General features: G+C 49.7%; 1 protein-coding gene across 5 annotated transcripts in view; it reads right to left on the bottom strand.

Annotated features, from left to right (window-relative positions):
* Window positions 1–15,840, bottom strand: part of SEZ6L (seizure related 6 homolog like) — a 183,386-nt gene that overhangs the window by 42,126 nt on the left and 125,420 nt on the right. For all 5 annotated transcript variants that reach the window (XM_059408697.1, XM_059408699.1, XM_059408700.1 and 2 more), the window contains exons 7-9: window positions 13,916–14,082; window positions 13,317–13,511; window positions 11,461–11,599 (exon numbers count right to left, since the gene is read on the bottom strand). In XM_059408697.1, the coding sequence (XP_059264680.1) occupies window positions 11,461–11,599; window positions 13,317–13,511; window positions 13,916–14,082 (501 nt within the window). The remainder of the gene's footprint in view (window positions 1–11,460; window positions 11,600–13,316; window positions 13,512–13,915; window positions 14,083–15,840) is intronic.

The following is a 15,840-nucleotide window of genomic DNA, read 5'->3' as shown; positions in this document are numbered from 1 at the left end:
TGTGTGTGTGGTGTGCATGTTATGACACGCACATGAAGTGTGTGGTATACGCACTCAGGGCTGGCAGATGCCCGTGCACATGCGCACACACTCACACACAGACACACAGGTGGTAGGGGCCCGTGCTCTGCGTGGCCGGAGGAAGATGTTACCGAGCTATCCCCAGCAGGAACTGACAGCTGCTGGACGTGTCCCTGTCATTCTGAATCCCCATCCCAGCACACACACAGAAGGCGTCACTCGCGGAGCCAGTGGTGGCCTGGCTGGGCTGTCACAGTGCCCCACGGAAGCCAGTGCAGGCGGGGGGCGCGTGGGCCGTGCGCAGGAAGCCTCCTCCAAGACAAAACCCCGAGGGCTCACCTGAGCTCTCCTGGGAGGTGCCAGGCGGGCATCCAGTGGCTTCCCCTCGGCCACGGCCATCAGGGGACCATGGTCATGGCCACCGGCTGCACACACTGTCCACACTGCAGCACTGACCGCTCCACTGGCCCGCTCAGAACTCTCAAGGGCTGCCGGCTGCTGTCAGGATCATGTTGCTTCCATGCCGAGAAGGGGTGTGGCCCACGGGCTCAGCGTCAGACAGCCCGGTCCCAACTCTGGAACCCCACGCCCAGCTGGCCAGCCTCCAAGAGCCCCTCTGAGCATCTCTGTCTTCCTCGGTGACATGGGGGACCTCATTGTTTGGACTCCTTGGTTGCTCTGAGATTTAAGTAAGCTGACCCAGGGACCCTGCCCACGGAGAGCCTGGCTTGAGGTAAGGGCTTGATCCGTGGAAGTTGTTATCGCCAGGCCTTAGGCCTTCGGTGATCTAGTGCCATAAGCAGCCCCACCGTGCGCCCTCAATAAACCCCACGGAACAGTAAGTGTGCAAGGCCACCGCATGTCAGGGCTTCATAAAACAAGTGGCTGCATTCCCCAGGGTGTCAGATTTAATTGTATGCAAATGCCCTGAGCTCCTAGGCGTGCACCGGCAAGGCGCTCGGCCCAGCTCAGGACGGGGTGCGGGTCCACTCCCACAGCTTCTCTCACCAACACCAGGGCTGCGAAGAGTATGGAGGGGCTGAGGGGAAGGACACAGGCAGGTGGTGGGAAATGCCACCACTGACCATGTTCATCCCCGGAGAGGGGGAGCAATCAGGTGGACGCCTGCCTGGGTAGCACTTTTCCATGAACCCTCTTGATACCTCAATGTCACACCAAATGCCAAGCTCAGGGTCCATTAATCCTTATGAGTGCATGGGTGTGTGTGTGTGTTTGCATAACAGAGTTCAGTGTGTGTACCTGCCAGGAGAAAGGATTCACCATGATTATCCCCATCAGAGCTGCCAATTATGTCATTCACTGTGTGTAATGTACCAGCTTCTTGCCAAGGGTTTCAGCCTCTCAGTCTCAAAAAAGTGGGTACCATTATGATCCTCATTTTAAAGAATTTAGAGATTCTCTGAATTCTCTGAATTTTCAGAGATTCTCTGAATTTAGAGATTCAGAGAAGTAGAATGGCTTTTCCAAAGTCACACAGCCGGTAAGTGGAAGAGCGGGGACATGAACCCAAGAGTTCCTACCACAAGCAAAGGCCTTTTCCTCTCTCCCACATGTTGGAGGCGTCATTTAGAGAATGAAACATTCTCAGAGCCTTCTAAATTCCAGGTACCTTGGGGCGCCTGGGTGGCTCAGATGGTTCAGCATCTGCCTTCAGCTCAGGTCATGATCCTGGGGTCCTGGGATCAATCCCTGTGTTGGGCTCCCTGCTTGTGGGGAGCCTGTTTCTCCCTCTCCTCCACACTCATGCCTCCCCCCTCCCTCCCACCCTCCCTCAAATAAATAAATAAAATCTTAAAAAAAAAATAAATTCTAGGTACCAGGAGCTAAGTGCCAATCATATCTCCTTCACTTCCTAGGGGTGGGATCATAGGCCAGTTTCTCACCTCTCTGAGCTTTGGATTCCTTCTGTAAAATGGGGATGGTGAGGGCCACCCATAGGGCTGCTGTGCACAGTGATGTCATTAGGAGCTTTGAACGAGGAACTGGGAGACCTGAGGTCTGACCCCCACTCTTCCCTGGCAGAGGCGGCTTGAGTGCAAACATGATTTCAAAGCTCTGTCCCTCCCTGTATTCATGCTCTTTGCAGCAAGGCTTCAAGGCACCTGCTGTCAAGAGGTGGAGTGTTTCTCCACCCTCTGATGTGGGCTGACCCTTGCTCTGTGACTTGCCATAGCCAATTCCTAGGCTCAAGAGGTCTTGCATTCTGCTTCTCACCTTCTTGGAACCTGGGCTAGCCACCAGGGGAAGAAGCCTGAGCTAGCTGTTGCAGGAAGGAGCAGGGAGCAGAGAAGCAATCCCTAAGCCTGCCCAGCCCTCTGCTGGCCAACCTACCCCAAACGCATAGGAAAGACAAGCCACAATTTACAGAACCACCTACCCAACCCATCATTGCTCGGAGATGCCCACAAAAGCCAGCCAAAAATAGAACCGCCTTGCTGACCTGTATACTCGTAAGATATGATACAAGCTTGCTGTTTGATGCTGCTGAGTTTGGGGGTCATTTGTTAGGCAGCAATAGCTGACTGACAGAGTAACCTTGGGACAGACTCTTCCCATTTCCAGGCCTCAGTTTCTTTATCTGCAACAGGATGGGATTTGGGCTCTGGGAACTTGGCTGTTCTTGGATTCCTTACAACTTTTGGCCCTGAGGAAATCCCATCTCCCTCCACTAATGGACTGAAGGTTTTTATTTCTACTGGGGCCATTGCTCCCATGCTTTCTGCTGGACATCTGTGCTCCTGGGGTCAATGCTGCCCTTGACTGCTGACCCTTCTTTCTTGCCTGGATCTCAAGCTGAATTCTCGCAGCCCAAAGCAGCAACATCCCTATTTTAAGGACTGTAGTATCTGGATAAGGCACTTAATTTTTAGGGCTCGGAATTAACTTAGCACAGTACAGGTTGGCAGTAGCTGAAGAGAAATATTCCATGGCTATCAATCATACGGTTACTGGGCTTTGTTATTAGGTCCTTTTATTTTCTGGTTAGAGAACCGTGTTGGGCCCATAAACAGGGAGAGATTTGGGGCTTGGCTCTGGAGCAGAGTCAGAGAAAGCAAGCTGGATGGAGCAGGGTGACACTTTTTTCTTCCAGAGATATATGGTTGCAATAGGTCCCCAGAAATGGGGGTGGGTAGGGTGGGGGAAGCACCTCTCTGAGCCTCAGTTTCTTCTTCTGTAAGATGGGGCAAGGCATTTCTCCCTATGGAGCACTCATTACTATTTACTGTGGGGTTATAACACTGGCTTTGGTCAAGGAGATTTGAGTTCAAGTACCCATTCCACCCCTCCCCAGCCGTGTCCTCAGGAATTTTATCTCTCTCAGCCTTTGTTCCCTTATCAGTAAAAAAGGGATGACCATGGGGCACTTAGATGGCTCAGTCAGTTAAGCATCTGCCTTTGACTCAGGTCATGATCTCAGGGTCCTGTGATGGAGCCATGTGTTGGGCTCCCTGCTCAGCAGGAAGTCAGCTTGTCTATGTGCCCCTCCCCCAGCTCATACTCTCCCTTTCAAATAAATAAATAAAATCTTTAGAAAAAAAAAAAAAGTGGGGGGTGCTTGAGTGAGTCAGTTAAGCAGCTGCCTTCGGCTCAGGTCACGATCCCAGAGCCCTGGGATCGAGCCCCTCATCGGGTTCCCTGCTCAGTAGGGAGCCTGCTTCTCCCTCTCCTTCTGCCACTCTCCCTGCTCATTCTTTCTTTCTCTTTCACTGTCTCTTTTACTCCTAAATAAATGAAATCTTAAAAAAAAAGAAAGAAAGAAAGAAAGAAGGGATGGGGAAACCTCAGTGACATCACATAGCTGTCCTGGTAGGAGTGAAATGATTGAATATGGGGAAACAGGCAACTGGCTGGGTGAGTGTAAGACATTTTTCATATGGTGTCATCATCAATGAAATGATGCATGCCAAGTACTGAGCACAAAATGTGGCACAGAGTAAGGGATGAAAGTGGAGTTGACTGTGGTTATTTGCTGAGTTTGTGTCAGAAGCTCATCATCTCATGCAACAGATGTCTGTTGAGCATCTTCTGTGTGCCAGGCGGGGAATAGCCACCTGCCATCACCTGACCGAGGCCACGGAGCTAGTAGGGGTAACAGAGCCCCGATTTAAATGTACCCCTTTTGGACTCTAGCAGCTGTTCTGTCTCCCTGTCATGTGGCACTTTCAGGACTGCGACTGACTACTGTGCTCAGCATCTGCAGCCACGCTTAAGTTGTTTCTCAGGTCCCAGCTCTGACTTGCTGTGTGACGCTAGGCAGGTGACTTCCCCTCTCAGCTCTTCCATTCTACAATGGTTTCACCAATAAATACTCAATTCTTTTATTTTCCTTTCTATGCTTTATCTTGAGAGAGAGAGGGAGAAGGAGGAAGAAAAAGAGAGATTTCAGAAATTCTTAAGGTTTTAAAAGGCTCCTGCTCAGTGGTGTTTTAGGTAAGACGATGGAGCTGAGAGGTACATAGTGGGTTGCGGAATAGGCATTTGGAGTATGAAGGAGGTTTAGCCTGGGGGGGGGTCCTGACTTGTTTTATGATTACACTCCCTCTTCCCCCCTCTAATTCCAATAATGCAAGGCAGACATTTCTAATTAATGATGCAATTCTGGGCATCCACTTGGGTCTAACGGTCCCTATTGTCACGGCTTGAGTGCCCTGCTCCCAGGGGATTCCTCCTGGAATGCCCTTCCTCCATTCCAGCTTGGCCACTGACACTCTTCAAGATTTGGCTTGGAGGTCACCTTCTCTGTGACAAAGAGCTAATGGGGCGTCCTGCTCCCTGCCTCCCCCTCACCCCTCCAGCCATACCACCTAGCCTGCATCTGGCCAAGGCTGTCTTTTTATGGCATTACTTCTCTTCCTGAACTTTGAGTTTCTGGAGGTCCGGAAACCTCCCTGGTGCGTCACGGAGACATAAGTCTGGACCCCGGAAAGCCCGTTCAAGTCCGTAAAAATGGAGGCTATGGTGTGTTTGTGAACACTGGCTCAGTCCTCTGTTAGCCGTGTGACCCCAGAAAGCCACTTAACAAGTTCTCTATCATTTGCAAACCCAGGGTGTGGCGACTATCTATCTCATAAGGTCATACTATCTCATAAGGATTCCTGGTAATCAGAGTCTCTGTTGATGAATTTGCCAGCGACGAGTAGGACCCCACGCTCCCTGCTTTGCATACATTCTCTCTAATGCAGGTAACTTCCCTTCTGTAAGGCTCTCTACTCCTGTACCTCTAATCTATGCCTTTACGATCGCTGTATAATAATGCGTCCTAACGTTCATCGTGCTCTCTATGGCTCATTGGCTTCAAGCATGCAGCTGTGTGTGGGGGGGTCTGGCACACAGTAGGCCCTTCACAGATGCTGGCCCACTGGAGTGGAGAGGTGAGTGCCCATGGCACCAACAGACCCGCCCCATAAAAGAGGCAGAGAAAAGTCCCGTCCCGCCTGCCACGCGTGGTTAACGTGGTTTACGTCCTCATGACTCAGCAGACTGTGCTCAACACCTACTAGGGGCCACCTACCCCGCTCAGCCAACGGCGCAAACTCCTTCTCTTTCACCAAGGCGATAAGTAACAATTGCAAGCACTTAGGCGGTGTGAGGGGCCCTGAGGACAGAATTATTTTTACTATCAAACCCAAATTGGTTTACTAAAACTGTCAGCGGAAACCAAGCAAGATAAATTAAACCCAGCAGCTCTCGGGCCTCACGTAACCGGGGTTGGTGAGATGCTATTTTCACTCCCTCCGTGGGAGGAAGGGGGTGCCAGGTCCAGATGCCACGCTGCCAGGCGCGTGCCAGAGTTTGCCGGGGAGAGCCCGAGGCGGCTGACCGCAGGACTCGGCTCCCCTCTGCAAAGCTTTAATCCCCTTTAACGGCTTAAAGCCCTTCCCCTGCTGCCCAGTTTGGGCGAGTGCAGACTTTCGACCGTGGCCTTCAAGGCCCCGCCTGATTCTGTCACCACCAGTAGGTCCCTCCTCATGGATGCCAGCCTCTCCCGCGTCCCTGAGCTCCAGATACACGGGGCTTCCTGTGGCTCCTTTCAGGGGCTGGTGGGGATTAGATGCCCGAGACACCCCGTTTCCTTCAAAGCCAAATGTACGACTAGGCCCGCGTCCAGACACAGACAGGGCTGTTTGCTGAGAAAGATGCTGCTTTCCCTGGAAAGCTTTCTTTCGCATCGTCTACCAGGCTCCCCCTCCTCACTCCGGGCTTCGAGGGCCTCTGTATTTGCTGCTATGTGCGCCATGCCCCCTAGCCCAGGGCCACACCCTTCCTGCTCCCTGCCGGGCCCAGTGGGAGCCGCCCGCCCCTCTGCAGCGGACACTCAAGAAATTCATGTAGAATCACACAGAACTTGCTCAATGAGAAAAATGACAGCATATCCATGATGACTGAAGCTGGACTGAATTGATTTTGATGTCGCTTCAAGACCTAAGGTGTTGGGATGATGCTGGCTGTGTGCCCATGTGGAAGGAGCCTCCCTCACAGCCCCCACTCAGAGCCCCACTGTCTGTGGTCCCACCATCACCTTCTGCTTGGCATAGCATCTGATCACCCAGAAGGACGGTCCAGCCTCCGCACACCCCACCCCACTTGGTCCCCAAACTCTACTGGTGGATTTGGCCACCACGGAGTTGGGGGTCCTCAGAAAACTCACTCTAGATTCTGTTTCTAAGTCTATGATGGCAAATCCTTTGATGCTATCATTCTATTAAACCTTCTTTTGGGGGTCTTCCCACTATTTTACTTGATAGCTTGTAACCAAAATCTTGTTTCTTAACATTGCTGGTCATGTAATAAATGTAGACTTAGCAATAAAAGAAGGCCACATCTTGATGGTCTTTCCATATTTTTCCGAACTTTTCTCCCCTTCTTGTGCATTGGAGGCAGCTGGACATGAACTGGGGATCACATTCTGGCTTTGATAAGATGGCCATGATAAGATGTCTTGACTTCATGGACCCTTATTTTATTGAGCACCTACTATGTGGCCAGGCCTTGGATCTACATACTAGCAGAGAATCAAATAGGAAAACAAATCCCTCTATTCTCATGGATGTGACATTGTTGGTGTAGGGGGTGACAGGTTCAAAAATTTAACAGTACGTGGTACGGTGGGTGGTACAAGGTGCTACCGGGAAATGGGAAGCAAGGTAAGACTATCAAGAATGACAAAGATGCTGGGGCACGTGGCTGGTTAAGTCAGTAGAGCATGTGACTCTTGATCTCAGGGCTTGTGAGTTTGGGCCCCATGTTGGGAGTCGAGGTTGCTGAAAAATAAAATCTTAAAAAAAAAAAAAAGAATGAGAGAGAGGCTGATTTAGATCAGGGTATTGGGGGACATCTTAGTCCTCTGAGTAATTTGGGGGCAGAGACCTGCAAGAACTAGGGAGTGAGCCATGCAGGATATTCAGGGAAGAGCATCCTGGGGTTGGAGGAGGTAAGAAGAGACAGCCAGTGCAAAGGCCCTGGGGTATGTTTGTGGCACAACAAGGAGGCCAGTGTGGCCAAATGGAGAGAACGAGGAGTGGAAAGCAGTGAAACACAAGACATGATGAGGGATAGGTCACATGGGATCTTTTGTAAGAACTCTGGCTTTTGCTCTAGGTAAAAGCTAGAACTACTGTAGGCTTTGAAGCAGCGTGGTGAGACCTGCCTTGGGTTTTAACAGGATCACTTAGGGTGGTGGGTTACAAATAGCTCCAAAGGGGACAAAAGCAGGAGCAGTGAGACCAGGCAGGATGCTTCTGGAACAATCTTGGGACGAGACATGGGCCATGATGGCAGTGGTGGGGAGGACACACACTTAGACTCTGGGCATCTTCTGGCTCTTGAAGTTTCTTGAATTCTAGAATCAGGAGGAGGTACTGAGGACTCAACAGACAGGGAGTGCAAGAAAGAGAAGAACCCAATTCACAGTGAGTGTGCTGGGACTCACAGTGAGTGTGCTGGGACCCACAGCTCACTCTGGCTCAGGAGTCAGTTGTTAAATGTCCGGGCATCTAGTGATCCTGTTGGCACTGTGTTAGTAGCTTGAAATGGGCCATGGTGGGAGTATTTATGCTGGAGAAATCAACAAATGCCACGAATCAGGGTGTTTCTCCCCACCCTGCTGCCAAGAAAGCCAATTGTTGGACACGCACCCATTCTACTAGTCTAGAACAATCCTGAGTCTTTTTGTCCTGAGCAGCTGGCAGAAGGGGACTCCTTCCTGAGATGGGCTGGTGGGGTGAAATGGGTTTGCAGAAGGGAAATCAGGGGCTTAACTTCAGGTACCCTCTGTTCAGGAGGCCTTTTAGGCAACCAACTAAAGAGGTCAGTAGGCAGGGAATACGAGTTGAATAGAGTAGCTGTATTACCCCCACAGGACTACTCTGCGGAGGGAATAAATCTGTGTCTGTAAAAGCACTTTGTAAACAGGAAACAGTGATGAAAATCGCTCTCTATATCATGGCAATGAGAAAGAAACTTTATCCCCTTCTAGACCAAGGCTTACAAACATGTGGCCCCTCGAGTTTGGACCCAAACAGCAGACACAATATTTTTTTGGGGGGGGGGGGAAGGCATTTTTTTAAAAAAAAAAAAAAAAAAAAGCAAATTTAAATGATTTGATGGGGGGATGCACTACCCCCTCCATCCCAGATCCCTCCCTCCACATCACCCCACGCTGGCCCCAGTTCCCACTGTCCCTTACTCCCCTGGGCCTCCGTGAGTCTGAGTCTGCACTCTCTTAGTTCAAGGCAGCCCACTGCTTCACAGAGGAGGAACGTGAAGCCCAAAGAGGCTTGGTGCCGGATCTGGGCTGCTCAGGGATCCTTGGCATGGCACAGAGGAGGGAAGTAGAGCCTCCTCTCTCCCCAGCAACCCTCAACCCTCATACCTGGGGTTGCCAGGATGATCAGAAGAGAGAACATCTTCCCCCCATCCCGACAAGGGGTCCCTTCCTGATGCATGTGCCAGTGGCTGCCCAGCTTTGAGGAACCTAACTGCTCAGGACCGACGGTTCCATTGCGTGTTCTGCCGTGCAAATAAACCCCCATCTAGTGTCAAGCAGAAGGTTAATTGAGTATTTGGTGCCTAGAGAGAGTGAAAGCAAGGGCTCCCGTTTTCTTGTTTCCTCATCCAGCCCTGTGTCACCAAGGGGAGACGTAGGCCATTTTCAGTGAAGCAGAACCATGCTCTGGGGGGACATGCGGCAAGAAGAAGGTCACAGAGTGCAGCAGAAGTGGGGAGCACAGACAATTTCTGGGGGCATGGGGCTGGGAGGACCTGCAAGAGAAGCCAGGATACCAGGAGTTGGTTTCTCCTTCTCCGGGCTGAAGATTGAAGTGGCTTGCTGGGGGCTTCTGGTGGAGAGGGGCTCATAAGCCAGGCCCAATTGATCATATTTACCATGAGGGCGGTAGGGAGCCACAGAAATCTTCCTAGAGGGAATAGCTTTAGAAAGGAGTGTTCTATTTGAAGCTTCACCTAAGAAGATGTCAGGTCTTGGACCCTTTCCCTCCATAAACCCTACCTAATCTCCATGCCCCAGCCACCTTGAACTTCTTTGAAGTCACTAAGCAGGCCACCCTCTCTCTCATTTCCAGGCTTTGCACATTCCGTTCTCACTGTCTGAGACACACCTCCCTTCCACTCATCATTGACTATATTCTCTTTCATCCCAGATCAGAAGTCCCTTCCTCCTCGAAGCCCTCCTTGATTTCGCTCAGGCATCGTCCCTATCACTGCTTTCACCACACCGCATATAGTTTTATGTCTGCCTCACCCATTACACAGTGAGGACATAGATGGTTCTTTTTTTCTCACAACTGGACCACCAGAGACTAGCTTAGTGCTTGCACACAGTTGGCATATATGTATATATATTTTTTTCCCTCAGAGCTAATAGAGATCATCCAACCAGCTCTGCTCCAATATAAACTTCACTGCCCAAGGGACAGCTGCCAGAGCCTTTCCAGTGCCTACGTCTGGGCTTGGCTCATAGTAGACAACTTAGATACTACATCTTGAGTAGTTGAATCTTGAATGAGTGCTTCATACCAGACTCTAGAAGTCAGAGGTAAGAGCAGAAGGAAGGAGTGAGCACCCACCAACAAGTGATTGAGGGTAGGAATGAGCAAGGGATGCTTACAAGCTGCCTCCAGCAGCCACAAAACATTGATATTCCAAGAGCTTCATCACCGATGAACAAAACCCAAACCAGAAAGAAGCCCAAAGGAAACAGCTGGGGAGAGATGGGGATGCGATTCTGACCCAGGTTGGCCTGGCCCCAAGTCCGCAAGGGGCAACTGGAAAAGGTCTGTGAATCTTCGATTCATCTAGAGCAGAAGATCCTGGGACAGCCTCCAAGGACACCTCCCTAGGATCTAAGGGACAACTTCAAAATTTTAGCATAATTTTGCAGAAAACTCCTCTCTTACAAGGCTCCTCTGCAGAGCAAGGCAGCCTGGGTCTTGCTTCCCAGCCCACTGGGTTTCTACTTCAGGCTAGAGGGGAATAACACCCTCCCCCACTCCCCAGGCCCTGGCTGCCTCCAGAGAAACCCTTCAGAACTTGGCATTCCCCCCCTGCCCTCCACCGTCCAAGGCACAGTGTCTGGGTCTGCCTGGAAGCCTTTTCTTCTGCTTCTCTAGACATGACCATCTGTCTCTGTCTGCTTTTCCTCATCCCTGGGGATTTCAGCAGAGGGACAGTTCTGGATAGAGCATCTCATAGACACCCCCACTGAGTACAGCAAACAGCCACACAGACATGTAACACCATCCATTACAGCAGTTCATGCAGCATTGGTCTCCTGAGTGCCTACTCTGTGGCAAGCTCTATGTTAGATCCCAGGTGAGAGATAAATCAGAGAAAGCTCTGACTATAAGGACCTTCAGGTCTAGTTGAGAGGACAGATAAGAAAACAACCTGCTACAATACAGACGGCACATGTTATACCTCGCCCCTCTTCCCGACCACACTGGCTGTTCAGTCCTTTGCAAATACTGTACTTGCCACAGGGCCTTTGCATATTCTGTTCCTTTCAGATGTATTTACAGTAACACACTCGTTAGTTCCGAGTTTTAGCATCGGATCCTCAGGGAAGGCTTTTCTGACCTTCCTCTTTATATCACATCCCCACTATAGGATCTCATGGCACCATTCATGTATTCTTACATTGCTCACCAAATTTACGGTGTGCCATTGTGGGTGCATTTCTGCCTTTAATGTCTGCTTCCTTTGAAGACAGAATGTCTGGAGGCTAGGGACCCTGTCTCTGTGTGTGATGCTGTCGTTTCTCCCACTGCTGGGACTCCAGCTCTTTGCATGCAGTCCCTGACAACTAGCTGATGCTTCATTAACACTGGCTCAAAGAACAAAGCAGGAGCTATCTGTTCCCCAGTTGGGCTGGACTGGAGGCCCCCCATCAGAAACACTCACAACTGGATATCTAAGAAGATCCGTTTCTCCTCCCCTACGTGAATCTTCCAGATACAATCTTCACCTTCCACATATGGCTCTGGCCAGTTTGGGGACAGCACCACCCCGGCCACGGCAGAGAGTTCCCCACCACACATGGCTGCAGAAGAGAGATACAAGCAGACAGAGACAGACGCATGTTATTCATACAGAAGCCAGTAGGGCATAGCGGTTAAGAGCTCGAGCTATGAAGTCAGACAGTCACGGCTCGCCATGTACCCAGAACAGGTGTCTGCCCCTCAGGCAGTCCGTGCATGTGTTTAGGATGACTAAGTTAGGGCAGGCTGCCTGCCTCCTTTAGCTGATGGTTGATGAAGGTGGGGCTAAGGGCGCTGTGCTTCTTTCAGGATCAAGGACAGAGCTCAACGTTCTGGGTGATTCCGCAGCAGCCTTATTCTCGGGCAGGGTGAGTAGTGGCTAACAGATGCTACATTCCATTCGGTGGATCTGGGTCTGAGCCTTGCCTCTGCCCCCACAGACTCAATGACAAGGCACGCAACTTTTTGGAGTTGCGGTTCCCTCCCTCCATAAAGCTCCAATAAGCTATAGTAACGCCACTGCTCACTGGCTCCACTGGGTTATTCTGGAGCTTGATTGAGCTCATGGGGGTTAAATACAGCCAAACACCTGACCCAAGGTAAAGGCTCAATACTTCTAAGTTAACATTACTGCCAGAGAGCCCAGCTCTGAGCTGGAAGTAGAGATGTGGCTGTGCCTGGAGCCTGGCTCTTTAAATTCCACTCTCTTTACCACTTTGGAAAGTTCTCAATGTGGCAGAGGCCAGAGCACCAATAAATTCCGCTCTGTTAAACCAGCACATTTAATACAGGGATCAATCCCTCACCACGATGAAGCTGTGATTTCATGCCAACCGCCATCCAGGCAGCAGCGGCCAGGAGCCAGGGCTCTCTTCATTACGCCACATGCTCCAAGTGCAGCCAGGCTCAAGGGGGCTCTGAGGCCTTGAATATGGGAAGAGAGACAAGGCAGGGCAAGGCAGTGGGATCTCGTGGAGATGAGAGTTCTGCCCAGCCAATGTTGTCCATAGGGGCTCAGAACACAGGTCTCTGATAACAGAGAGACCTGAGTTTCATTTCTACCTGTACCAGTTACCCTCAGTTTGTTCTTAGAAATATCACTTCTAAGAACAGACTGAGACTATGGACTCTGAAAAACAATCTGAGGGGTTTGAAGTGGCGAGGGTGTGGGAGGTTGGGGTACCAGGTGGTGGGTATTATAGAGGGCATGGATTGCACAGAGCACTGGGTGTGGTGAAAAAATAATGAATACTGTTTTTCTGAAAAAAAAAAAAAAAAAAAAAAAAAAAAGAAATATCACTTCACAGCTTCAGGTTTCTCACCTGTACATGGGTTCAGTACTATGTGCCTCACAGGGTCATAGTGAGGATTAAATCAGATAATGCAAATGCAGCCCTTGGTACCTGTTATTAATATCATTATCATTATTAATTAAACTCAGGGATGCCATGTTGGTTGGGTTGGTTGTGCACTGCACAAAAGTACATAGAAAGGGGGTATAGAGGAGCTGAAATCTATGCAGAGATCTTTTCACTAAATTACGCACTATGGGGTCTGTGCTTGGAGAAAAGGGCACCTTTAAAAATTTATCAATTTTGTAATTTTTCTCAAGGACAAGCAGCAAATCTGACCCAAAAGATATGAGCCCTGGAAAGGGTTCTAATGCTAAAATTGGTATGTAAATTTATCATATACTTCTAGACTGCACCTTCGGTCTTTTCATCTGAGGGGATGGAGGTCCATGTGTCACCTCAGAAAGAAGGCAGTGGGGCCACTCACCTCTGCACAAGGGCTCTGTGTCATTCCAGTACGGGTCCCGCACATTGATGCACTCAATAATGGCTGGACCCTGCTCCAGAGAGTGGCCAGGGTCGCACGTGAACTCCACGATGGTCCCGATGTTGTAGGTTGGGTCGGATGTGGTGAAATTCCCATTTTGAATGTAGGGCTCATAACAGTGGCCTTTCTCAAAGGCTAGGGTGGGGATACAAAAGAGGGCTTGCAGTGCAGATGAGGCAGGGGTTCCTCATAGTGCTGGATCTCAGAAGATGGGACCCCTCCTGCTGTTTAGGGAAACTCCAAGGAAAATGGACACCAGCTCCCATGTTTCAATTCCAGCTGATCTGCTTAGGGCTCCTGGACCATTCACTTTGCTTCTTGGGACTCAATATTTTCTTCTCTAAAATGGGAATATAAACCCCTGCCCTCCCAACCCTGCAGAGTCTAACTTTGGAAGTCAAAGAGTCAGTCTGACCATTGGGTCTCCCTTGCCCTTAGCACGTCAGATTTCTAGCTCCCAGGACCCAGCCCAGCTCTGTCATGCTTCTTCCTCGCCCACGCCATCCCCCAGTATGGTGGAGGACCCCAGGGACCCTCACCCTCGAACCGGATGTTGAAAGCTGAGGCTGCTCGCGCCTGGTCAGATGTGAACTCAATGCGGATGCTGTTGCCCTCACTCAGCAGACCCTCAAAGGGGACATTCTCAGTTTGGAGGGAGTCATAGAGAAGAGCAGACTTGTTGATCAGGCCACTGTAGACCATCATCCTGGTGGGAGGAGCAGGGTGGGAAGAGGACAGGAGGTTAGCTACACACCATGGCAACGGGAGGTATGTGCAATGAACACCCCCTCTGGAGCCTCATTTCCAGACACAGATCCCGACTTTACCCCCTGACTTGTCTGGACAAGCTGCTCCACCTTATGCGACCTGTTTCCTCTTTTGTAGAATGCTTGTCCTAGACTCATGGATGGATTCTGAAATCACAGGAAAAATGATGTGTGTGATATAATGAACCAGACTAATTAATGTATACTAATTACTATTACTAATTGAGAAAAAGAGATCAATAGGCTGAAAGAGTGGTAGTCAGACAGCCAGAATCCCAAAGCTATAACCTTCCGAGCTGTGTGACTTTGGACATGGACACTTCACATCACTGAGCCTCTGTTTCTTCATCTGTAAAATGGATGCAATCACACCCATCCACATCAGCGTGTAGGAATTAGAGGCCATGTGCATAACGTGCCCAGGAAGGGGTAGGTATATGAGCCAAGTTTATTAAGCATTTGACTCCTAACAGGCTCTGTTTTTTATTCTAATATCCTAAAAGGAGTCCTGATTTTTACTTCCCAATTCTCCACCAATTGGGTGTACGTAGGTCTCAGCACATCTTGGGCCTCAATTTCCATAGCCGTGAAAGGAAGGATTATAACATCTCTCTTACCTATCTTGCAGGTTGAGAATATGACAGGATCAAGTGCCCTGACAAAGAAAATATGCTACACAAAACGTTGGTATTCATTTTTACTGTTATTAAACCATTTGATACTTGACACTTTGCTAGTCTTGGTATTTTTAAAGGAATTATGTAAAACTAGGGAGATAAATAGTATACAAATTAGACAAACTCCTTTTATGGAGTCATAAACAGGCATTTTTAATCCTGTGAGGTGTGTGTGTGTGTGTGTGGGTGTGTGTGCGCACACGTCTGTGTTTACTTGGACTCATAAAAAGGGTTTCTCTTATGCTGCCTAGATGAATTTCTAATGTTACTAAAATGCATAAATGTTGAAGCACCAGTTTGTCCATTTTGCCATGTGTCCACTGTGGTTAGGATGACAAGGGCCTGGATTGCCAGTCAGCTCAACCAGCTCAAAGGGTGGTGGGCAGTGCTGGGGAGATAGTGTGTCCAGGAGTATCTCTCATCCAATGATGGCTGGGCAAGGGGGTTGTGGCAAGTAAATACACCGGCTCCCTCACGCCTCCAAAAGGATCATGCTGAGGCATGTTTAATACAGTATCCCAGAGGCTCCCAGTAGATAGAGCCCCAGCTGCCCCCACAGTCACCTGCTCATTAACACACACACTGTGTTGACTCCTTTCCCTTCCCTGCCCACTGTCCCATGCCTCTACTACTGCTTTCCAGGTTTAGCTGCCAAATGAGTGACCTTCCCTAACATCATTGTCCCCATGTCCATTTCCAAGGGAACACAACCAAAGGCAACAAGTCTAAACAGCTAAGGTCTTACTTTTCTAGAACATTCAAGGATATTCTAGATAAAGTCATAGAATAAGAAAGCTTTAAGATTCTAGATTCCATAGATATAACTTAGAGTTTACAGACATGCTTTTTGTTAAGTATTGCCTTGTAACTTCTCCCTAGCTCCTTCCTGTGTACAAGTATAGTGTTTCCACATCAATTTCCTATCAAACCGGAAACCATGTCTTGCTACTGCTCTCCAGTTCTCCATGGAGCTTAGTATGTGACTGGGTGCAGAGCAGGTGCTCAGCGAGTACTCCGTCA

The sequence above is a fragment of the Mustela nigripes genome, chromosome 8 (assembly GCF_022355385.1).
Source record: "Mustela nigripes isolate SB6536 chromosome 8, MUSNIG.SB6536, whole genome shotgun sequence".
Lineage (NCBI taxonomy): Eukaryota > Metazoa > Chordata > Mammalia > Carnivora > Mustelidae > Mustela > Mustela nigripes.
The sequence above is the reverse complement of the archived record's forward strand: the minus strand, read 5'-3'. Positions and strand labels throughout refer to the sequence as shown.